Source organism: Rhipicephalus microplus, chromosome X (assembly GCF_043290135.1).
Source record: "Rhipicephalus microplus isolate Deutch F79 chromosome X, USDA_Rmic, whole genome shotgun sequence".
Classification (NCBI taxonomy): domain Eukaryota; kingdom Metazoa; phylum Arthropoda; class Arachnida; order Ixodida; family Ixodidae; genus Rhipicephalus; species Rhipicephalus microplus.
In genome coordinates this window covers 304,396,557-304,422,470 of record NC_134710.1, presented here as the reverse complement: position 1 = coordinate 304,422,470, position 25,914 = coordinate 304,396,557, and the positions used below count along the sequence as shown (strand labels likewise).

Below are 25,914 nucleotides of genomic sequence, written 5' to 3'. Positions count from 1 at the left end.
ATTTAACCACTACCACCAAACTCCATCTAATGCCCGGGGCAGGGTTAAATGTGCGGAGGGCCCGCTTAAAAAAAATAAGGTGGGCCCTTCGGGCCGCCCTTTTCTTCCCGCTTTGTCATCTGGTCATGTTTGGGACTTGACGCTTTTTTTAGATTTAGCTGCAAAGAACACAAGCCATATTTATTCTAAGGCTCTCCGGAGTGTTTAATATCACCCTGGCGTTTTATTTCCTGAAGTGTTGTGTGCACACAAATTTTATATTACCGAAGAGTGCGCCATAAGGGCTTTGCTGCCTCGTGAATCGTTGAACGTGGCAGCGGTGTTATGTCAGCTCGGAGAAGCATGATGTTCTGCGCCTCTGAACTGTTATAAAAGACACCCTCACGGTGAACACTCGATGTCGAGATGACCCTGGTTAACTTGTGCAAAAGACAAGTTTATGGCTACGAACAAAGCAGTGGACTACTCGAAGGTTAGCTTTCTAGAGTCAGCCGATGCAGTAAGCGTTTTTCTCACTGGCTCGTGACTAATTAAGTAACATCAGAATTTATGCCTTGCTAGAGAAGTATCAAATGTCTTCGATTTTCACTCGTCGTTTAGTTCGCCTAACACACAGTTTCTGTTTTTCCGCTTGCCTGTCTCGGCTTAAAAAGAAGGTGTCTGTTCAACATCGATAATTGCTATAGGCTTTCATGTGCCAAACAAGATATCATATTGAGGTACGCTGTAGTGTGCGTATCAAGATTGTGACCACTTGGGGTTCTCCAATGCGCAAATAGATCTTGGTTCACGGGGGTTCTTTTTATAATTCACGCCCATCGAAGTGCGGCCGCCGTGGTCGCTAATCTATCCCGCGCCCTCAACTCTTTTTTTACGGGTATTACTGAATAAACAGAAGCGTAAAAGCTAATTGGAACATCATAGTTTCAACCATGTTTCAGCCTATTTAGTTCCACTTAAGGAGAACAGCCTCTCCCATATGGCAATGCTGTGCGAGAGCTTATTACAGGTGCAAAACTCATTACTCGTGAACAAAAATTTATTATCAACGACTTAGTCGAAAGCACACCGGAAAATTTCTTTCTCGCTTTCCGCGGACAGAATGTTGATTGATTGATATGGGGGGTTTAACGTCCCAAAACCACCATATGATTATGAGAGACGCCGTAGTGGAGGGCTCCGGAAATTTCGACCACCTGGGGTTCTTTAACGTGCACCCAAATGTGAGCACACTGGCCTACAACATTTCCGCCTCCATCGGAAATGCAGCCGCTGCAGCCGGGATTCGAACCCGTGACCTGCGGGTCAGCAGCCGAGTACCTTAGCCACTAGACCACCGCGGCGGGGCTCGTATAACTGCAGATGTTGGAAGCGTGGTATCGTCGCAGCGCGGACTTATAAATGAGGGCATGTCAGCCAGCACTAGCATTAGCCCAAAACCCTGCACGCAACCAGAAAATGAGGACGAGGGAGTTGCCATCACGGCACAGCCCCGTCCACTCGATACTATATGCATAGACGCAGTCCGCTTTCCAGGGCTTCTCTCCGGTTTTTAGTGTTTTTTATGTGAGAGCAGCTTTCGGACCAAGTAATTTTTCTAAACCACAGTGTAGTATTATTGGCACAATGGCTTTCCGAGCTGTTCCTTCCGAAATGAAGCACGGCAGCGGCGCACGTGCGTGCTCTCAGAGTGGCGAGCAGCTGAGTTGTGTTGCGACTCTCCTCCAGGTGCTCTTTTTCGGCGCACGAGCTATCCAGTGCTGGTCTCCCATAGCCCGAGTGTAGATATGAGTGAAAAACAGGCAGGTCAACCAGACACGCGTCCTAATAGCTACACTACGCCGGTAAAACTTGTTCAAGTGAAATGCTACGTTATTGTTCTATATGCGCTTTGTAGCTTTATACCATTCGTAGAGAAATCCCTCATTAACTACGCCCGCTTACAACTGTTTTCATGAAAACTAAAGGCGCAAAGATCCACACAACAGGGGTAATTCAGCAACATGTTTATTAATATGTGTATAACAAGCAAATGGGAAATGTTGATGAGGCCGGGCACATCCTTATTGCGGCACCTTCGTCATTTCTGATCAGGTGCGGCCGGCGACTTGTGCACCCTGGAAGTAGTGGCAAGTAGAGAGCACAGTGACAAAGGGGAAGATTCCAGGCCGCGTACAAGGAGGCCCAGAAACCACTTTGCGGACCGTACCTGACAAAGAGAAGCTGAAGCTTGCCACTGCACTTCCAAATATAGTCCACAGCGTCCCTGGCGGTGCAGCCGATGAAGTCGCAACCGTTCACCTGCGAAGGATCAATTTGAAAAGAAAGCCACCCGGTAGAGTTGAGCGAACCTTTGAGAATCACAACCCGAAGCAGACAGCCTCTTCAACAAAGAGGCTCGGACGTCCGCCGCGATACTCACTTATATAATAGTTCGCTTGTCTGTATACGTTTGCGGTCACATGGGTCAAAAGGAAATGTATAAGCATGGCATCCTTGGCATCAACTGAGTATACTAGATAGGCCACACCTCAAGGCTTACCAGATACTCTACCTCAGTTTACTGCGATATGAATTATATGTACACGCTCCGCGGGTGTTCACCGTTACGGCCGTGCTCCGTACAATGTCCAAGTCGATAACATCACTCTACGCATCGTATGTTTAGCGCGCTATAGTAAAAAAAATGCGAGAAGCCCTGGGTACGAGCACGGCAGATATAGAAATTAATAGGGCCGGCCATTTCCGTCATACGGAAAGCACATGTGATAACATCGGCCCACGTGCAAGGCCTGGCTTCGATTGCTCGTCAAGCAGTTGAAGAAGGACTGAGCCCCTGTAGACAGAGTTTCATTTGCACTCACTAGGGTGAACTCTGGCGCTAGTGTCTACGGGAGCTCCCACCATGGGAATGATGGGTAGTACACGGATTTGTCTAATCTTCATTCTTTTGGCTCCGTTTGGCTCCGCGAAGCCAGGAACTGCTTTGTCGTGAGACTAAGTTCAGGAATTGTGTAACACGCACACTTCACCGCCATAACCTTTTTAGGCTCTGCATTTGAAATCAGTTCACGAAGTTGAGAATGATCCATTTTTTTATCCCAAACGAACGCCAAAACAACACAATAAACAAAGCCACAAGTGCGTTCGAAGCCTGCAAGTACGAAGACTATAGGCGAATCCGTGTAGTATACCCATCATTCCTACGGTGGCTGAGCGATCGCAGGACCAGAGTTTCCTTTAGTGAATACTCTATGATATTTGATTCCTAGAGCAGCATTTGTGCACTTTGATCACAAGGGCCCGGTCAAACGCCCTCTATATCAATATGCACTACATTGCTAGACGGCTTGTGTACGTATAGTGTGCTCTTGCCGCTTTGCATTGAGACGACAGCAACGCTTCACTTCTGAAGTGGTCGCATCCACTGAAAACCAGCACTTTGTAAAGTTACTCAAGATCGGATCCAAAATAGTCGGCTGTTAGCCTTACTTTGCATGACATTCTGTTACTTACTTACTTACTTACTTTGCATACAATTTTCTGTTATCAAATTCATTGCAGCGCCCTTTCAGGGAAACGTAACTTTTTAGATATCCCAGCGAGCAAAATCTTTCGAGTCATCTACGAACAGGAGAGCCTTATCTATTTAGGGTAGGTTGGGTAAAATGCAACAATAAGCTGAAAATCGTGAATATTATATTTTGTTTCACTCTTTACCATTAAATGCTAATGCATAAACATTCCGTTGAGTACAATGTATGTGGTGCATAAATATGACCATGTTGCCACCGTTCAAAGAGGCGTTTTAAAAAGAAATAAAAAGTGCACCAGATGTCTTATTTAGCCCCAACCTGCGGGGCAAAACGAGAGAGTGTCAAAAAACTTTATCTTCAGTTTTCGCACTAGAAGCACCTGAAACTCACTCCGTGGGACCTGGTGTAGTCGGGGGTCTGCCGATTACATCATCCAGCCTAAGTCTCTAAGAGATGTAGAGGAGAGGAGCCCGGAGCTGTTAACAGGATAACTCAGAAACTTTTCATTACAAACTTTGCATTTTTAAGGTATAGCGTGGTTACATGACGGGGGCAGCATCGTGGAAGCTCTCGATGGAAGCTTGTTGAGAGCTTCTGGAAGCTTGTTGGGACCGTCTCGGCTCTCGCGTTGTATGCCCTGGTCTCCCCAGTATTTTCTGCAGGGAAAAACAATGGAGGCGAGGACAGCCCAATGAAAATGCAGCTTTCACCTTCGCCGCCAAAAGGGGAAAGTGAAACACCGCCTGCTTCCTAACCAAAGAAGGAGGGAAGATGCGCGCCAAGTTCTATGTAGAGGGAGAAAACACCACACGACACAGAGCAGCGCAAAGACGTTGGGTCGTACATTCAGATCTGCCGTGTGGTCCGTTGCAGTGATGAGTGTGCGGCGCCGGCAAGGCCAAGGTTTGTGGAAAACGGCGGCATGAAGGCACCACGAGGAACGCGGGAAATGCACCCGAACACGGATCTCAGATGCCGGTGCAACTCGGAGATGACCACCCTTTCTACGCCGTTTTGACTGCAAACAGCCCTTCTTAGGCCATCAATCGGTCGGTCAAATTCAAAGAGTTTTACGAGGGGATACGATTGCATTGCGAAATTCAAAGTACTGCTGTCGTGTTGTCGCCGCTTTTGGCGCATGTCTGCAGGGTAGTTCTGACCCGGAACAAATCAGGGTAGGCTCAACCACAGCGTCTCATGCTTCCTGGTGGCACCAAGTCAGGCAGGCCGATCATAACAGCCCCCACGCAGTCTTCATGAGCTCACTCCACGCAATTATTCCAGAGAGAACCCTGCGTTGTGTTGCTCCAAAACTCCTATAGAATATCACGCAACCCCAGACTTCCTTTGTGCTAATAATATCGTTTGTTGAACGCTTGCACTCCATTAGATTATATAATGATGGGAGGCTAGTTGGGTTATAACGCATCTTCTCCTTTTCTTTTAGCCGTTTTGATTCAGAACAGCACGGGCATTTCGTGGCTTTCAACTTCGTCAGCCGGGCTTTGTGAGGTGATGAATTACGCATTTTCTATCGTTTGTTAATTTTAAAATTTCACTATGAAAAAATCTCACTGAAACTAAATTCCAAGACGTTTTTTTTTGAACGGCTTGACTTGGAGATTTTTTCAATTTTAGATGCGGAGCATCTAATACTCGAGGCTTGTAGTGCGGCGCCGTCCGCAAGCTTCCTCCTCCTTCTTCCACCATCTGTGCATCCCTTCCTCCTCTACACACCGCGCGCGCTTCACTCCTCCACCATCTGTGCACCCTTCCTCCTCTACACACCGCGTGCGCTTCTCCTCTTCACGAACATTCGCTAGCTGTATAATGTAGCGCGCATGCGCCGTCACGCTTCGAAAACATCGGCAGCTGACGCGCGCGCATGCGCCGTCGCGCTTCGAGAACATCGGCAGCTGACGCGCGCGCATGCGCCGTTGCGCTTCTCCCCCTTCTCGAACATTCGACAGCTGACAGTGCATGCGCCGTCGCGCTGTATATATACTCAAGGTCGGTGCTCGCTCGCTCAGTTGCCGCTCGTCGGTTGGTTTGTACGGCGCGTCGACGTCCGAGGTCGCAATGATCGACGTCCCTTCGACCAGGGCCGGCCAAAGTGGCATCTAAAAGCCATCGTGCTCAAAGTTCGTCGCAATAAATAAACACCGCCCTTTCGCATACGTGTCGTACGTGTTCACTCATTTAACACCCCTCCTACAACCACGTTAACCAATTTAGCCAGCGACCCAAGTAAGTCGCAATTTAACACATTTCACAACCACGTTAACCAATTTAGCCATCGACCCAAGTAAGTCGCACGTTAACACCCCGTTAACCAATTATATGCTCCGCATCCTCCTCAGTGTTCCCCCGAGGGAAGCTGCGGGCAATTTTTTTCATGTACTTCTTGAGAGCATCCTTTGGAACGCGGAACAGCCTCGATATTGCGCGAGTGGAGTGAGTCTAGTCCTCAACAGCAGTCAGTGCTTTTTAATGTCATTTTTTCACCCATGAAGCTCTGTATTATATTCTCTTGTACGTCCTAACTCCCACAAATTGAAGAAATATATATATAATTAGTACGTGTTGTAAATGGTTCACTTTTGTCACGTTTTACCCTTCCCACGTTCACGAATAAAAAAAAATTTCACTTTGGTGCCGTGCACCAAATGAACAAAATTTTTGGTGCTGTGTAGCTACTAATATAAAGTAACAAAATAAATACGCAAGTTGTTGTACTGACGTAGAAGTATTTTTGTGCACGAACCCAAAAACTTGGCCTTGCAAAACTTCGCCTTTTTTTTTTGACGGGTCGCGAACACACTGACACAAGCCGCGTAAATCTGCTTCTGCGAACGCTGTGACCAATGATAAATTTTTAAATCAAATGTTAGACTACTACCGATACAAATAGCTGATTTAGGGAAACAAAAAAAGTTCTCGTGTATTAGCTAAAGACGTCAGCAAAATCAAAATGTCACGTTTTGCCCCGTGTCTCATTTTGCCCCACCCTAACCTACCGAAAAGCACGTCTCGGAATCATTCTAAGACAACACCAGGAGAAAGATACTGGCCATTGATATATGCTCACAGTGGAACCATGTAACATATTCACAGCTGGCACGCATAAAAGTTCGCCGTACTAAATACTTGTGTACTTAGTGTCACCACTGCTAGCATCTGTAATACGGACGTAGACATCTAACACGTTATCTCCCAATGCTTATTGAGACTACCACCAAAGGTGTTACCATTGTGCACTTTGGCGTGCTCGGGAACACGTACTGTGTCAAGATTTGATTGCTATGTGGGGCTTAACTCCAAACCACCATATGATCATGAGAGACGCCGTAAAGGTGGGCTACGGAAATTTCGACCACCTGGGGTTCTGCAACGTGCACCCAAACCTGAGCACACGGTACTGTGTCAAGATTAACAATAATATGCGATGCTATACGAGCCATAGCCACAAGGTTATCACGAGGCACGCCACAGGGGAGGGCTTAAGAAGTTTGTACAACCTGGGTAGCAAACCGGATGTGCGTCTGGTTAACCTCCCTGCCTTTCCTTGCATCTTTCTCTCTCTCTCTCTCTCTCTCTCTCTCTCTCTCTCTCTCTCTCTCTCTCTCTCTCTCTCTCTCTCTCTCTCTCTCTCTCTCTCTCTCTCTCTCTCTCTCTCTCTCTCTCTCTCTCTCTCTCTCTCTCTCTCTCTCTCTCTGGGCTTTTTAACGGGCAATTACATCTAAGCAAAAGAGCGTCTAGAATTTTGCCTCCATTGAAATGCAACCGCTGCAAATTCGGGTCAGCAGCCGAGCACGGTCACCACTGTACCCCCGCAAACAGTTACTGGCGTTTTACGTGCCAAAACCCCAAAATGAGTACAAGGCACGCCGTATCGGTAGACTCCAGATTTCTTTCGATCACCTAGGGTTTTTTGACGTGCACCTAAAACTAAACACATCGGTGCTCTTTGTATTTCAGTCCCATCGAAACGTGGCAGCCGTAGCCAGGAATAGAACCCAAGCCTTCGAGCTCATAGCAACGTGATACCCCTTGTGCTAGGCTACCGTGGCGGATGTGCCACTGCCACGGCTGGTGTGTCAAGGTATCAATAATGGTGTTTCCATTATTGCATTTGCTATGGTATGCGATTTCCAGAACATAATTCATTCATTTTTTTTTCAATAACTTAAAGATACCACAACTCACTAAAAAGTTGGACTCGTCAAGGCCACGAGTACAGGCTCAGTGATGCGCACCTGTCGTGCGGAGTGCCGCGCAATACAGACATTCCATACAGTCATCTGGAACTAAACTCGGATTACCAGGGCTCTCGGAACACCACTTACAAAAATACTATCCTCAGGTTATAAACGATTCCGTTAACTTCAGGGAATCGGTCTGAATAATCGCTTAGCGCAGTTGACGTCGCCGCTGTTGGCCTTTCGGTAGACTATGGCCTCTGTAAGAGACTTATTCATCCAGTCTAAATTTATCTATGATCCAAAGCCAAACACATCTGAAGTTGAAGGCCCTTTACAGACAAAAGCCGGGAAAACCGATAGCCCCAGAGTGTGCACAAGTCTCAGCGTGCTACTCCTACTTTAACATGCCCTACACTTGTTCATCAGACACCGGATGCCTAACGACAAGTCACACGGGCAGAAGGGGCATCACTGGGAGTTATATGTGTACTTCTAAACAGCCAGATCACCACGTCTGGTCAAAGCGCGACTTATATATACTGGAGACACTAAGTGCGGCGTTTGAACCCCTTGAGCGAAAGAATGATCCACTCACCAATATATACGCTCAAAAAAAATTTAACAGAGTCCTTAGCCATTGTCAGCACCCTAGGTTGTGCACTGCCTCCGGACACACGTGTTTTTAGCCAACGACTGCAGATTTGAGTATTAATTGTTTGCCCGCTTTCGTATGTGTATTGTGCGCTCCCATGTTGTGTCATACTTTTTTTCTTTTTTTTTCATTTATCCTTCGCTTTCTCGTTCCTTACAGCTAAGTAGCATACTGAATATTGCGGTTAAGTTAACCTTTCCGCTTTTCGCTTTGTTCTCTCTCTCTCTTTCTCTCTCAACGTCACGCTAGTTGTGATGGTTCTCTCAACGAACTTTTGTCGACATTTGGAACACACACTGCTGCATGCGACATTTTTTGTTGTTTTTTTTTGTTTCTATGGTCTAAGGAGTAACACTGTTTTAATGCTGGTGCCTATGGACCACGGAAGGAGGAGGAGGAGGAGGAGAGGGGGGTCAGCCGACCCCCTTCCTGAATATTTTTTGATTTCGCATGCGTGTATATATATATATATATATATATATATATATATATATATATATATATATATATATATATATGAACACACGCACCGAACGGCTGAACCCCTCCCTAAAAAGCTTTTGGCTATGTTACTGCTATAAATTATCGGTAAATCCCGAATCCCGAACAGGAGGCGGCCGCATCCACCTGTATTCTATCTGAATGAAGACTTCTGCACAAAAAACACAATGCCACAATCGCTAAGCCATCGGGGTTATTTTCTTTGCATTGTTAAGGATGCGGAATCAAAGAACAACAAGTGAGATCTATATATGGTGAACGATGTTGAACATTCCTGAATTAAATGTAGAAAGTCATCAATAAACTGAAGCATACAAAAAAAAGAAGACATTAAGCATTTTGATAGCTAAACCACACTGCTTAATGTGCTTCTGCATTACACAGGCCACACGACTTCCCTGGATTCGTCCGATTTCTATTCAAGAGACTAAGACATACTACTAGGGAAAATCTGAGAGGGCCTACCTGATGCGCTCTGTTCTAGCCCCTACTCACCACTGAGATAATGGTATACAGCAGGAGAAATATACCAAGGCACAAAATGACTGTTTGGTCACTTTTTAAATATAATTCGATAAAGAAGGCGCAAAAATTATTCATGCGAAACCAACTCACCCACTTGTCCACTTTCGCATTGTATAGAAGACAAACAATGTGCAAGAATGGCATGAGGATAAATCAACTTTTGTTGAGCCGAGGCTTTCTTGGGAACTTTTGCCGTTTAATTCATGATCATTAAACATCACCACGAATGTGAAAAATTATACAATAGCTAGAAGCACTTTCTGAGGTGGCGCATAAATTTTGATATCTCCAAGAAAGCCCCGATGACATAAAAGGCTAAAAAAATGCAACATCGCCCACTACAAAGGGGACCATGATGCGATCCCTAGCAACGCGGGGCGTGCACACCGCCCTTGCATCGGTTTGACGTAGTGTTTCCGGTAATGTTTCTGCTAATAATGCATATTTATGTTCTCATTTGTATTGTGTTTATGTTCTTAGGCTCTTGTTAACGCAGGTACCTATAGTTAAACCGACGCGAAGCATCGGTTTAACTAAAGGTGTTTAATGATTGATATGTGGGGTTTAACGTCCCAAAACCACTATATGATTATGAGAGACGCCGTAGTGGAGGGCTCCGGAAATTTAGACCACCTGGGGTTCTTTAACGTGCACCCAAATCTGAGCACACGGGCCTACAACGTTTCCGCCTCCATCGGAAATGCAGCCGCCGCAGCCGGGATTCGAACCCGCGACCTGCGGGTCAGCAGCCGAGTACCTTAGCCACTAGACCACCGCAGCGGGGCATCTATAGGTGTCTACGTTAACTATTAATAATAAATGTATACGTTAACTATTTCCCTAAATCACTTGTGGTACATACCTGCATACCACGGGCGTGCAATGCGGATATATGCCGCAGATGATTCACAGTTTATGTCAACCCAAGGACGACCGGCACAGTCATCATAAAGTTTGAACACGTGAGCGCTAATGTGCCCATGTCACATGTTATGTGGCGTCGTGCTATAGTTTCAATGTTACCGCTAGTTTTGTGGGCAGGAAAATCCTCAGTGTTCTCCTGTTATTAAATCTAGGACAAATGTAGAACGCACCAGTCAAGTGAATTCATGTTTTGTTAATTTTGAAGTATATATAGTCTCATATTCAATTTATTATGCAGCAAAACACACCCACATATTTAAAATGTCATGGCACGATAACGCTTGAACTGTCCACTTTGTTTCTTGTCTCTTCCCTAGCTTCATTCACTTCAGCAACTGTAGCGCGAATTTTTTTCAGTCACGGAAAAGCAACTAGCCAAATACATCACTTCGCTCACAATAACAAACTTTCTTCCATCCCACATCACTTTGTCATCAAGTGGTCTGAGCCGCCAGCATTTGCGCAATGGAGCGTTTATTACTGTCTCGCACTTTTCTCTTCCACTTGTCTTAAGATGAAAAGCGCGTCGTCGACAAACAACTGACTCTGCGGGCTTTTTTTTTTTACTTTGCCTCACGGTGAGTGCATGCATACCTGTACGAGGAAGTCGCCGGTGTGGATCCGACCATCCTTCGAGGCCAGACTCCCCGGGTAGACGGCCTTGACTACCGGCGCGTTGGGTGTGTCCCGGGCGTTGGGATCGCAGTCTCTGAGGCTGAAGCCCAGCTTGGTGTGCCAGCCGCGGTGGAGCTTCACAGACACGCACTCGATCTGCGCATCCGTCGGAGATACGGAGACCATACTCATCCAGCAGCTCACATCGATATTGTAATTATTTCAAGCCACACCCCGATATCGCACACTCAAATGATACGTTATCATTCCTAACCTCACCGTATGAGCCGCCACGGTGGTCCAGTAGTTACGGTGATCGATGAACCACAGGTTTCGGGATCGAATTCTGGCTGCGATGGTCGCGTTTTCGATGGAGATGAAAATGTTTGAGGCACGTGTGCTTGGATTCAGGTGCACGTTGAAAAACCCCATGTGGTCGAAATTTCCGGAGCCCTTCACTACGGTGTCTCATAATCATATCATTGTTTCGTTAAATCCAATTATATTTTTATAATAACCATTGTGTACGTGGAGCAGTCTGGATATAGTTTCACCACCCCGTGCTGTTTATTGTGCAGACCTATAAATCGAAGTATATACGAGTGGTTTGTCCTTGTTCTGCATTGCGGTCCCAATGAAATGAGACCACCCTGACCAGGAATCGAACCAATGACTTCACGTAGCCTGAAACCACTATCCACAATTCCTTTTGACACCGAGGTTTTAATTACTTCTGAACTGTAGCTAATTTTTTTAGTAAATACATTTCTAAATTTTTATATAGACAGTTACATTGTATTGTTAATTACAGTTGGCTAAAAAAGTGACACTACATTACTATTAGTTTTGAAAGATAGTTGAAAGAAGGAGGCATGCACCATTTGTCAAATTTCAATCACGAAGGTAACGAGTAATTTTATGGAAATTACTCGCTCACAGTAATTCATTACATTATGCATCACGGCAAAAAGTCGTTCAATTACTCTAACTTCATCACCATCATTGCATTACTGATTGATTGATAGATATGTGGGGTTCAAAGTCTCAAAACTACCACATATTATTATGAGAGAGGCCGTAGTGGAGGGCTACGCCAATTTAGACCACCTGGGGTTCTTTAACGTGCACCCAAATCTGAGCACACGGGCCTACAACATTTCCGCCTTCATCGGAAATGCAGCCCCGCCGTGGTGGTCTAGTGGCTAAGGTACTCGGCTGCTGACCCGCAGGTCGCGGGTTCGAATCCCGGCTGCGGCGGCTGCATTTCCGATGGAGGCGGAAATGTTGTAGGCCCGTGTGCTCAGATTTGGGTGCACGTTAAAGAACCCCAGGTGGTCGAAATTTCCGTAGCCCTCCACTACGGCGTCTCTCATAATCATATGGTGGTTTTGGGACGTTAAACCCCACATATCAATCAATTCATCGGAAATGCAGCCGCCGCGGCCGGGATTTGATCCCGCGACCATTGGGTTGCTGACAAGTGCGGAGGTTACACACATATTACGTGAGGCCGGCTTGCTTTCAGGCTGCGCCCCTTTTTGATACAGAAGGCGCACTGCACAGAATAAATTCTCCAAGGGTTTCATTAACGCTTTACCTTATAGCTTATGCGTTAATTTCATTCGGTCAATGCTGCGGGTGACCTTGACTTAAGGTGAAAGGCCGACATTGCTTCGCAGTCTTGACATCTAGGTTGCTGCGCGCATATGGTGCAATCGCGCGCGAGGGCAAACTGGTTGAATTCAGGCACGTGCAGTATACGCGAGCTTTACCCGCGTCTTCCTCCGGCTCGCGTCTTGCATCATAAATAGCGCAGATGCTACAGCTGAATAGCACGTTTCTATATATACTTCTTTCTCACGATGAAACAGCTGATATACACCACGTATCAGGACACGGCAGCGAAAGTATACATGTAAGCGGCTAGGCAACGAGAACACGTGGTGATTCGTTTTCTTTCGTATATTCATGTTCTGCGGTGCTTGGAGGGGGTCACACAGCGGCATCTGTACAAATCATGTTGTGAATGTTCCGGAGGTATAGCATGTTCTTTCCGGTCGTTTGCATGCAGCGATAGTTATCTCCGCGTTGCAAAACACTCTGATAGAAGATTACGTTATATATATATATATATATATATATATATATATATATATATATATATATATATATATATATATATGGGAAAGAAGTGTATACCTAAGGGCTCGTTTTTCCGTGTTTTGACACAATAATAATGAGATCTAACAGACACTAATGCCAAGGAATGTATAGGGGAAGTTATTAGAACAAATGTATTATAATTAGGAAGAAAGAAAAGTGGGTGAAAAAATAACTTCCCGTGAGCAGGAATCGAACCTGCGACCTTCGAATAACGCGTTCGATGCTCTAGCCACTGAGCTATCCCGGCGGCTATCCCTCCAGCCACGTTATTGCGTTTATATGTCAGTTTAAACGTGTGAGTGTCAGTCAGCGCCATCAGCAGCCACCGCGGCGAGTGTAGACCACCCTTTTTATTAGCCTGTGTGGCGTATATATATATATATATATATATATATATATATATATATATATATATATATATATATATATATATATATATATATATATATAAAGAGAGAGAGAGAGAGAGAGAGAATATTCTGAAAAAAGAAACGCACAAAAGAACAAAAAAAAAATCCTGTTGCCTAAAGGGTGCTTAGAACTTTGGGCACCCGAGTGGCACTGTATCACGCAAAAATAATTTATTTCATATTACCGGTATGCAACTATTACGCAACAATTTTTTTTCTTGTTCTCAAGGCGCCACTATTACTTGACAATAATGGTTAACTGATTTTTGTTTTAACTATCTTTATTACTCGCAAGAGCAAAAAAACTGCAATATACTGCATGTTTAGAGGTGTTTATAAAAAGAACAGTTTTTTTTTTCGAGCGATGCATTCACGTTTTCTACTTTATACGCTTTATAATAAAGGAATAAAATACTTCGGGATAGATCTATCTATCTATCTATCTATCTATCTATCTATCTATCTATCTATCTATCTATCTATCTATCTATGTATCTATCTATCTATCTATCTATCTATCTATCTATCTATCTATCTATCTATCTATCTATCTGGCTGGTAACGTCTGGGTGCACTCGTGATCACCCCCTTAACTTGTCGTGAACCAAAATTGGTATATATAAGATATGACACACTGGCGAAGACATGATTAGTGTCATAATACGATCGCCTACGTCGTCGATCACTTCCCGCCAGACAGTAGCACATACCAGCGGGTGGGTATGTGCCACTGATATGCGAGTATGGGCCACAGGTGAAACATACTAAGCGGCAAGAAATTGTATCAATCATATCTTCTTGAAGTGACACATATACAAAAAGAACATCTGAATAGACGACAGAGTGACATGTTGCCCGACATCGGTGAATGTCAAAAGAACAGTGTTCACGTGGTCATCGTATATTCATCTAGTTCACTACGGTTGTCCACGCACAGCATGCCACCCGATGGCCCTTCGAGCGTGTTCCTTTTTGCATGAGTGGGCACGCTGGGCACAGCGACTCTACGCTAGCAAAACGCAACCGCCGCGACCTCCGTCCGTTGGCACGCCCACAGTTGGGACCGCCCAGGGCACGGACGGATGTTGGTACCCGCGAGTATGAGACATTCAAGGGCCAGTAAACGACCCCGAGGTCCAAATATTGTTATAAACAGTAATATGTGCACTTTTGATTTGTGAACAAGCTGCCACTAAAGATTTTGCGAATACGTGCTATATTAATAAAGCTATAGGGGTTAAAACATCGGTTCCAGCAGGTTTCGAGTTTTCGCCCGGCATCGCCACTCTTCTCCCTCACAGGTTGGGGAAGGCGTAACCCGTCGTTGTGACTAGTTTAGACCAATCGACGAGCTGCGTGCTACGTCAAGTCAACGATCGGTAACTTTGCGTCACTGCACATGAAAGGGGATTGGTCAGGCGTAAGAGAGAAGCGCGGGAATTGTTTTAGAAGGCTCTGTGCGCCGCGCAGCGCTTTAATATTCGGGAAACGAGATCACCGCAGTGAACTCCACGAATTGCCGAGTGTTTTTGGGGCGTTTAAAAAAAAATCTGGAGTCTGTTGACTGGCCCTCTAAAGGTTTTCGTCTTAAAATTACAAAGAATCAGACAACCACCGCACATCACGTGCGAAGGACCATCGGTTGGCATGCTCTGCTTGGATGACACATCGTTTCTCGTGCGGCGCGCGATCATACGAGTTACGTGAACGGAAGTTCCGGCGTGACGCAGCACACAGACCACACTTCCGGTGCACCGGTTGGGTTCAGCGTTGGTATCTCCGGTCTCGTGGTCTGGAAATTTTACAATGGATCTCTTAAACTACGCGCATTATTTTTTTTATTTTTAAAAGTTAGGCTCGCCATGAAATATGACGCAAAAAAAAACTTCGCCATAAGAACAGCCACCTAACAATTCATAATAAAAAGCAGATTAAAATTTTTGTTATTAGTCATTTCAGAGAGACCTAATTCATGAAAAACTCTTTCCGCCTCGCCTAGCAATTGAGTGCAAAGTAAACAAGTGCCAATTTAATATATCTTTTCAAGAATAGAATATGTATTCCATAAAAAAAGTCACAGCTTTGCCGCAAAGGCGAAGCAATGAACGCGATAGCAACAAATTCGAAGGTCACGCGCAGAGTGGCAAGCAGATAAAAACGTGCCCCGCGTTTTTCACTCCGCAAATGACGCACGAAACGTACTCACAGGTACAGATGAACGCGAATAAGCGTCTCAGTGGTTACTTCGCTGTGTCTGAAAAGCGCGTCCTTCGCGCGAATGGAGACTGTCCAACAATTACCTTTGTGCGCACGGTAACTACAAAATAATCGTTCCGGTGAAAGCCCAAGGTGTACGATTGTCCCCACCGCAAGATAAGCAAACGCACGCGTGAGCATCCACACTGCCCCCTCTCCACAGGTCAAAGTACGCGTGGGAGATGAGAGCATGCGCCACCGCGTCATGAAGATGTGGCGACGCTCGCTCATTGCGTCATCTTGCTGGTAATGCTGAAAACACGATAGTACCCCCTAGATGCCCGTCACCAGCGGTAAGTGTTAGACATAAATAGCTTGCCGTTTGAACGTTGAAGGAGGTGCTTCTTCGTGGCTCTGTGGTTAAGGCCTCGCACTCACAATTCAGAGGTCCAATGCTCAATTTCACGCGCCGGAGTCTTTTTCTGGATTATTATTTTTTCTTCCGTTTTTATATTGAAGATACGTATACATATATGGTGAGTGACGGCGACGCGGGCGGCGGCAAAATCGAGCCGAGAGTGCCCATATAATTGCTATTGCAGTTTTAAAAAAAGCACAGCATATCTACGGAGTGAGTAATGATTAGTTTAGGGAAGCGCTGGAGTGTTTCATCGCTAAACTGCGAACCATCTGCGAATATCGCCCACTACGTCATCAAAGACGTGACAAACAGTGTATATATTTGTACAATAGGTATATACAGCGTCGCAGCCGTTCCGCCTTCATTATGACGGCTTTATGGTTGAAGTGGTGGTCGCTGATGGGGCGTAGTGGAATGTTTGCAAGGATGAAGTAGGGGGCAGTTTGCAATGATGTAACTACAGGCGGTCACAAACAAACAAGGGATGAACACAGTGGTACAATCTGTGGTTCTTTAATGCGCACCAGGATACAAGTATACGACCATCTTGCATTTCATATTGGCTACTTCTCAACAGTATTTGCTTTATGGTCGGTGAAGTAGTGGATCGGTGATGGGGCGTAGTGGGATACTTGCAAGGGCGAAGTAGTGGGCAGTTGGCAAAGGTAAAACTATAGGCGGTCACGAATATACATACAAGGGATAGACAGACGCACGCCTTTAGCTGCTTCACCCCTAAAAACACATTGTGTACATACCACACAAACACACACACACACAAAAGTGGCAATGCCTTGAGTTTACGCAGACATTACCCAGTCCACAAATTCTTTTATAGCCTTGTTGTTAAAATAAAAAAAGCTTTCCAAAGTCGATGTTGTTCCTAGCTAATCACATTGCGGAATACCACAAGCAACCCTTCAACAGAAATCTGCTTTGTTACAAACAGTCCGGAAGAAAAAGTAAACTTCGGTCGCCATTTGTCACAGTTGCTTTTACAATTAGTACCTAGTCACTGTGAACTAAACCGCATTGCGTAAAAAAGAAAGAGAGAAAGAGAGAGAAAGAGAAACAGGGAGAGAAAGGGTCCGTAACGCTTTTTTTTAACTTTTTACTGAGTAGTTTGCTTTCTTAGTTTTTTTGTTACTTCTTCATGAATCTGAGCCGCAGCAGTGGCTGTGTGACGATAGCGTCGCGCTGTTGAGCATGAGTTTGCGTATTCGATTACCCCCCTCTATGGCCGCCTTAGGAGGCGCAACGCTAAAACGCTCACGTAGACTAGGTGTGGTCAAAAATAAACCTGAGGCCCTCTACTATGCGGCGTTCATAACTTGCTGCGCTGTTTCGAGACGCTAAACGCAGCGATTTGAAGACATATTACGCAGGCAATTGCCTCAGCTGTCCCGTTTTCCGGAACGACGATTACCGATACGCAGAAATGAGGCGCGAGGAGGCGTCGAAAACACCAAGGCCGTCTAGGCCGGAATCACGTTAGATGGGGTACGGTGTCCTTGCTCAGTCAGGACTCTTTTGTAAGCCGAGTAACGGAGCTGAGCGAGAGGCCCCTACCGCTATTGTGTTACAAAAAAAATGTGACATACGAGATGCATGAACGACGGAATGAGTTTGAACGAAGGAAAGATGAGTTGTACAGGAGAAAAAGCTGGTTGCCTCGGCAAGCAAAAACAAAACACTTTTTTTCGTTATTTTTATTTTCCTAATATATTTTTGCCCAAATCCTATGTAAATAGTTAGTGCAGTGGTGGAAAGCTCGAATTAAGTGCATGGTGTTAGCCCTCTTTATTAACGCCACGTGAACGCATGACGGGCACTGCTGTCCCACGACGGGAGACAGAAAACAGCGTCCTTTTATTTTCTCTCTCTCTCTCTCTCTCTCTCTCTCTCTCTCTCTCGCATGAGTGTGTTCGTTATTCGCGCTTGTGCGCCCGTGCGTCCGTGTGTGTGTGTGTGTGTGTGTGTGTGTGTGTGTGTGTGTGTGTGTGTGTGTGTGTGTGTGTGTGTGTGTGTGTGTGTGCGTGCGCGTGTGTGTGCGCGTGTATGTGCGCGGGCGCGTGCGCGTGTGTGTGCGGGCGCGTGCGCGTGTGTGTGCGGGCGCGTGCGCGTGTGCGTGCGTGTGCGTGTGCGTGTGCGTGTGTGTGTGTGTGTGTGTGTGTGTGTGTGTGTGTGTGTGTGTGTGTGTGTGTGTGTGTGTGTGTGTGTGTGTGTGTGTGTGTGTGCATGAGTACTGCATATCCCACGGTAATCCTCCCCCTACCAGTAGTAGTAAGCAAGCAAATAAATCAGGGTAATATGTCCCAGTATATTTTTGAATGTTTCAATGCCTCTGTATTTATTTACCCTGTATATACAAATGCTATGTCGCTTCAAAAGGACTAAAAAAGGGGAAGGATATCAAGTGGCAATGCCTCTGTAATTATTTACCCTGCATATACAAATGCCACGTTGCTTGAAACGGACTAAGGAAGGGGAAGAGTATCAAATGGCTTTTTTGTTACGTACAATTACGTAAATACAACAGATAACAGGGTTAAGCTTCACAATCTGTTGACTTCATGTCTTATTTAAAACGACTTGCACAGACACACACAACGCGCACTAGTCGAGGTTTCTGAATCCAGTCTGATAACCTGACCTGATTCACACATCTTATCTTTTTCATTACACTCTCTATAAAAATATAGTACACCTGCATAACGGTGATCTATTTTTCTTATCAAGAAAGTTCCCGAATAATACAAGCATTATACAACAAGAAACATACGTTAACATTTACTACAGCCCTGGAAAAAAAGGGGGAGGAGAGGGGGGAGCGAAATGACTTCAGCTTTGAGAAACGTTACTTACGTGTCCGCAGTGCGATTGTGTACAGCAAAATGGGGCGAATAAATGTGATGCGAAACCACATTCTTTTCTCAAACATTGCTAAAATAATACCATCTTCCTTAGCAAATATACATTAATTTGACGCCAACAGCTCACGTGACAACCTGCCAACGACATGTCATTCACGGCTTGCTTGGCGTATTAAACAAATGATCATTTTTAAACCACCCAGATTTCTATGCTTTGTCGCTCTGATTCTATTTAGACTAACTGAGTACCCTTAAAGTTCAAAGAAAAGGAAGTATGTGGCCATTTTCACAATTCACCTTTATTGAAATTCAGCCGCCGAGGCCAGAAACACTAAACTGCGACTTTCTTGTTTTCCATGAAATAACCCAATAGGAAACGAGAAAGCATTGCAGGCACTGCCACGGAGACTGTTTAGCCTGAAGGTAGTTAAAACTAGAACAAAAAAGCATGTCCTCACAGGATACGTCTGTTAGGAGATTCACGGCAAGATAGCTAAATGATTTGATTATTACGAAGTTTAACAGTAAATTTCATCCTCTCAAGCTGCAATAAAATTCCCATCGCAAATTTACTCGTCCGTCAGTGTTTGCCCCAAATTTTTCTTTTTCTATCATTCTTCATGATGACATTTTTCTTCAGTCGCAGGAAATGTGTGACCACGCCAATAATGAATTATTTCGTAGACCAAAGAACGAACTGATTCACACTTGGCAAAGCCTCATTTTTTTTTCATCGATCCTTAACGAGCCGTATTTCGCAGCAATTTCCTCACATTTATACCATATAGCTACCATAGCGATAAAAACCTTTGTCATGTAATCTTAGATAGCGATGAGAAATCGTTATGCCATTACAGCAACTCACTGAGTTGGTATCCTGATTTTTTGCAAGCTCTCCTCTCTTCGAGAAATAAAATGCTATTAGTGGCCTAAATAAAACAAAAAAAAATCGACAGATACCACGTACCCAGGAATCGACGTTATGCAAAGCATGCGGAGACAAGGTGGCCGTGTTGCAATTTTTTTTATTGAGCGGCACGTCATGAAATGACGCTAAATATATGTAGAAATGTTCCACGCACACACATATGTTGAAGAGTTCCAGATGTTTATATAACCAGCTGTTTGCACTTGCGAAACGATGTCAACTGGAACATGCGTATTAGGAACACCAGAAGCTGATATGAAGCACTGATGTTCGCGAAGAGTCTGGCCCTGGACACTGCTACATAAATCAACTTGAGCGCATGGCTTCTAACCTCAATTGACGTTTACCCGGCGTGACGGCTGCATCAAGGGAGTACATATGTAAGGTTTATAAAATTGGGTAGGCAGCACTGCAACCACTACACATGTTTCACTAAGATTAGCGTCTATTTGAAAAGTAGTTCCGAGACCTGGCATAGCTCTGTGGTACAATGCTTGACTGCCACGCAGAATGCTTTGGCTCGATTCTTGCTGGAACTCTGAAATTTATTATTTGCATTCGTCGGGGGTCAACGCTGCCTATGTCAGGTTTTTCCTAACACTTACATTTATTCTATGCCTTTGTTGGGTCGGTGATATTGATGTCGGGTATTGCTTAACGCTGACGCGTTAAAATTGCCCACGTTTGTTCTCGTCGTTTCTGGGTAGATAGTAAGTGTCAATCCCCTGTGGCACATAACCGCATACCAGTGGCACATACCCGCCCGTGGGTATGTGCCACTGTCTGTTGGGTAGTGTTTGATGACGTACGCGACGGAATTGTGACATTATGTATGTGTTGACAGCGTGCCATATTCGTCAAACTATGTTACCCTCCCCTGCCAATTTTCGTTCACGCCAAATTAAGGGGGTCACCACGAGAGCACCCAAACGTAAGCGGCTAGATAGATAGATAAATACGCTCAAAGTTACTGAAGTTTGCTAAGAAATGCTTCGCATTCAATAAAAAAATGTGGGACACTTGAGCTTCGCCTTTCAAAGTTCAACGTGATAGTGATAGTCTGTCCCTGGTGCCTAATTCAAACACTTAGTGTGTGAAATCTTTTCGAACTTGCTATGCCCCCACTACGTGGCCTTAAGGGTGCAGTAGCGTGTGTGCCTTTTGTAGTGGGTGACAAGCTTTGAGCTATGAAGTCTTTAAGATAATCCCATATTCTCACGCCCAATGGCAATGTACGCTTGTACCATGCATTATTACGGCAATATGTCATGTTGTATTGTGGAGGATGTATACAGGACGCGTGTGTTTGTAAAACATTAATTACTTTCACTGCATTTGCGCGCAGAGTAAGTTATTTTCACTGCATTTCCAAGATAAAGTTAAGTATCGGGTGATTAGGGTGCTTAGTATTTTATGTGAAATTGCGCTAAAAAATGCTGAAAAACGCTATATTCACGATTTTCATCATAAGCTCCATACTTTTTAAAGTCAATAGCCGGGATTTTACATTGATGCGATAAATGTTGTAAGAGAACAGATACAAAAACACGGCACAGATGGATACCATGGGGGGGCGGGGTGCAGTGATTTGTTCTTGTGTTACTCATTTCACTGAAGAGGAACCCACAAGCAAAGCACTCGGGGATGAAAAGCGATGTGCACTTTATAAACATATGCTGCAAATTGAATCATGGGGTTTTCTTCGCACAGAGACATGTGAAATATGAGCCGCATTTCAAAATTATCAAATGTTCCTTTGCCAAGGCTGAGCTTCAGGAGAATTTAGAGGAGGAAGCTGACTACGTAATTCCCCGTGTTCCCCACTTACAAAAATTAAGATCACCGACTCACTGTTGATAGGTCTATAACTAGGGAAGAAATTATATTTACAATAGCAACGTTGCAGAAAAACAAAACTCCTCGTCCAGATGGCCTCCTGTGGGGAATTTGACATACCATTGCAGGAACTTCTGATACCTTTCCTTGAGCAACTTTTTCAAGAGGCTTATGAACGTGGTGAACTACCTCCTTTTTTCTATCAGGGTGATGCAACACTATTCCCCCAAAGTACTGATCCTGAAGCATTAAAAAGGGTTATAGGATATGGGCCTATATCGTTATGTAGCGTTGACTACAAAATATTTGCCAAACTGCTGACAAATCGGCTACAGATGGCGATCACTTAGTGTGTAGGTGACCACCAAACAAGTGGATCTCAAAGTCGCTCTATACGGACAAGTGTTCATATACCAAGGTAAGTCTTTACGCGCATTGATGTTAGTATGAACCAAGTAGCCTTTCTTCAAAAAGACCTTGCTGAAGCATTTGATAAAACACAGCATGTTTTTTTTTTTCGGCTTCTAGACACCTGCAGTTGGGTTATGTACTGTAAAATGGTATTTCACTCTGTTATAAGAAGTACACTACAAGGCTAATTGTAATTATTGATTGATATGTGGCGTTTAACGTCTCGAAACCACCGTATCATAATTAGAGACACCGTAGTAAAGGTCTCCGGAATTGCGACCACCTGGGGCTCTTTAACGTGCACCCATATCTGAGCACACAGGCCGACAGCATTTTCGCCTTCATCGAAAACAAGGCAAATTGTAAATCGCACTTTCCAAAATATAATAGAGTTGAATTCATCTGTACTTCAGGGATGTCCGCTCTTGCCTTTGCTCTTTGGAATTTATCTGGAACAATTCTAGCATAAGAGGATACCGATATGAGGCAATGCAGATAGCATTGCCTTCTTTTGCGTTGATAAATTCTAGCATTTGAAAAAAACAGTAAACGCTACTTTTTGTAGAGTCGCTGGCATCAGCATAAATTTTGATAAAAGCAGAAGATTCTGGCTAGGCATGTGGGCCGAAACTCCTTCGGTCTTCTGAAATATCCATTCGAATGCTACTGCTATGTAGTACCTTGGTGTGCCTCTCGATAACTATGCTTCAGCTCGCTCGCTTATGCTTTGGTGGAGAAAATTATGTGTACTTGAATCTTTTCGAGGTATTGTTATGATTGGGGGGCATCGCCTACATACATGATGGTAATCCAATCATTGCAAACGTTGATAAACTCGTCCTAATTTTCTGGCAAGGTTTGATTAGGGCGTGCATAGCACCACCATGGTTATAAGCTTGTCCAGCAATTCCGAACGCAGGCTAATGTACGACTATATCTGACCACGGTCTTTCTTATTCATTGTCTGTTTAACCTTTTTTTCTGCTTTCAAATATGAAACAACTTTATCCCAGAAACGTTCCATTGATTAGGGACTGTCGAGACAAACCAGAAAGATCGAGTTGACTTATTGTATACATGTTGCAATCATCATGATGAAACCTATTAAAAATGAAACGTTATCTTCAAACCTTGGCACTGTGATAACACCAACTGATATAAAAAATTGTGCATCCCTCAGCACAGCAGATTTAAAGGTGTAGTTTTTACAAAATTTGTAATTATGTGTCACGAAATTCTTTCACAATGTGACTAGGCTATCGTGCGAAATGCATGAGCTGTTTTGGGACGCTAAACCCCACATATCATTCAATCGAAATACGTAGGTGGTGGGCGCATTGTATCTCACTGGCCACTCACTCGTAAGCCACACGTATCACTGAAATACTACTACTACTACTACTGCTACTACTACTGCTGGTAGTAATAATAACCTGATTATTATTATTATTATTATTATTATTATTATTATTATTATTATTATTATTATTATTATTATTATTATTATTATTATTATTATTATTATTATTATTATTATTATTGCGTGGTGTCTTGCGACCAAAAATGCGACCTCTACGGCAGGAATCGAACCCGCGAAAATTCGGGTCAGGAGCCGAGAACCATAGCCACTGCTCAAGTGTGGTGGACCACCTGTAACCATGCCCTCGTTACTAGAAGTGCGAGTTTAACAGGGCCCTGCTGTCCTGGCTGGGCAATTAATGGTGGAGCTCACTTAGACTCAACCCCAAAATATATTTTGCGCTTAGGGCCCACTCAAACTCCGACCTCAACCAGACTCACTGGGACTCAGACTCACAAAATTTTTGTCAACCGTTCACCAAAATATTATTCACCCGGACTCACTGGGACTAAGACTCGCAGCCCGATCTGAAAGTGAGTGAGTGATGAGTGAGTGAGTGAGTGAGTGAGTGAGTGAGTGAGTGAGTGAGTGAGTGAGTGAGTGAGTGAGTGTGTGTGTGAGTTTCTGACGACCTATGCATGCAGCACAAGTTACAAACGTTTCATTTCACGTTTGTTTACCATGAGATTTGATGACGGCTTGATGACTATTTCGTTGTACTCTTTGTGAAGCACTATTATCTGGCCAAGTTGAAGTGGTTTTTGAGCTGTTGGACTAAAAGGACAGTAAGGTTTACATGAATAAACTGGCCTCTGAGAGCTTTGATGCCATAAATTTCACTGTTCATTGTTCATCATTGTCGATGTTCATCATCCATGTTCATTATTAGCGGAGAAAATGAAGGCTGAAGTTCCGTTTTTTAAATTTTGTGCCGAAACCTCTACCCAAGATGTCACGAATTTCAAAATGCATTTTCCATATTATTGTGACATGGGCTCGATCAGAGTTTTCGAAACTTGATAAGTTAGCTTTATGGCGGCCGCAGATGACAATGTATTTCATTTGTTATCGATTATTAGCTACGCAGGACCTAGTAGACGCTTTTTAAAATCTATGACACCATTGTGTTTGGTGCGGGAATCTCAAGATGGCGTCTCCACACACATTTCTCTTTTTTTGCAGTTTTCTCGTTTACTAAGCGTCCTTTCGTGGTGAGAGGAGTGTTTTGAGGATTGCGAAATCATACTTTACTAACACGCAAGGAATCATTCTTCTTTAGTGCCCCTTTAACGGATCACGTGGTATTGTAAGCGGTGGTAACGACGCCCGGTGACTTGCGACAGCAATGCTTCAATGTGCAGAAAGGTGCCGATGCTGTAAGATGTGAACCGCGTTTTGGTTGAAACTAACATGCCTCATCACTTCAGATAAGTGGAATGGCAAAGGATGTGCGAACTGCGGTCGTCCCCTATTTTAAACTTATAAACTGACAACTTTTGTTTGCCCACGTCAGTCTGTCTGAATTTTTTTTTCAGGACAATTGAAGGAAGTCGTCGTAATGTAAAACTCGGCGGGTAAAACTTGGGTGCTGAGCCCTTGAAGTATTAGTGACGAATAATGGCGGAATTTGAGAGATGAGAAGTTCACAGCCTTCGGTACCTTTCATCAATTGTAAACGTAAAATGTACTCACTGTTATATTGCCAGTCCCGTTGCTAAAATAATAACCAACCTTCCTTCTTTCCCATCGTTTCCATACTGGCTGCCTTCTGCAAGATGTTTTTTTTTTTTTTTTTAACAGACAGATTGGCAAACTTGTAATCAAAGAACCACCCACAGCTTTAATATTTTCTAATGTTGATTTAACCTTGGTTAGTGTTCTTCACAGGCTGGGGTCAATAAATTTGCAGCGCGTCTTTGCAAAGCTTCTGTTTTAAGCAGGTCACATCCTCCTCCTCCCGGCCTCTTCTCGGGTTGACAACTTACTCGACTTTCTATAGGCGAGAAAAGTAGTGAAGACGGTGGACGATTTCTGCTTTAACTTGTAAACTCATTTCATAGCAAGCCAGCTGCCGTCGCAGTACCATTGAAGCGGTGTAAATTAACGTTTGAGGGGCCGCCTTACCCATTCGTGTCCTCCACCCTGCACTGTCCTCCCTTTATTTTCTCAATATTTTTTAATTGACAGCATTCTCTCCTCACTAGCAAATCTACGTCATTATCGTGGCGGCAAGGTACAAGTTATCCGCCAAATTATTCAATTGACGAAGGTTTATTAAAATATCCCCACCACTATGGCTTCTTTATGGGACTGCACGCAGGCACAAGGAAGCAGTAAACTCGCGACGCTCATCTCATACAG

At 44.3% G+C, this 25,914-nt stretch overlaps 1 protein-coding gene across 3 annotated transcripts in view; it reads right to left on the bottom strand.

The window, feature by feature from the left end:
- Positions 1-1,991: 1,991 nt before the first annotated feature.
- Positions 1,992-25,914, bottom strand: part of LOC119161350 (uncharacterized) — a 67,735-nt gene continuing 43,812 nt past the window's right edge. For all 3 annotated transcript variants that reach the window (XM_075879459.1, XM_075879457.1, XM_037413785.2), the window contains 3 exons: positions 10,935-11,111; positions 2,210-2,301; positions 1,992-2,117 (listed from right to left, as the gene is read on the bottom strand). In XM_075879459.1, coding sequence (XP_075735574.1) covers positions 2,081-2,117; positions 2,210-2,301; positions 10,935-11,111 — 306 coding nt within the window. In that variant the 3' untranslated portion in view covers positions 1,992-2,080. The remainder of the gene's footprint in view (positions 2,118-2,209; positions 2,302-10,934; positions 11,112-25,914) is intronic.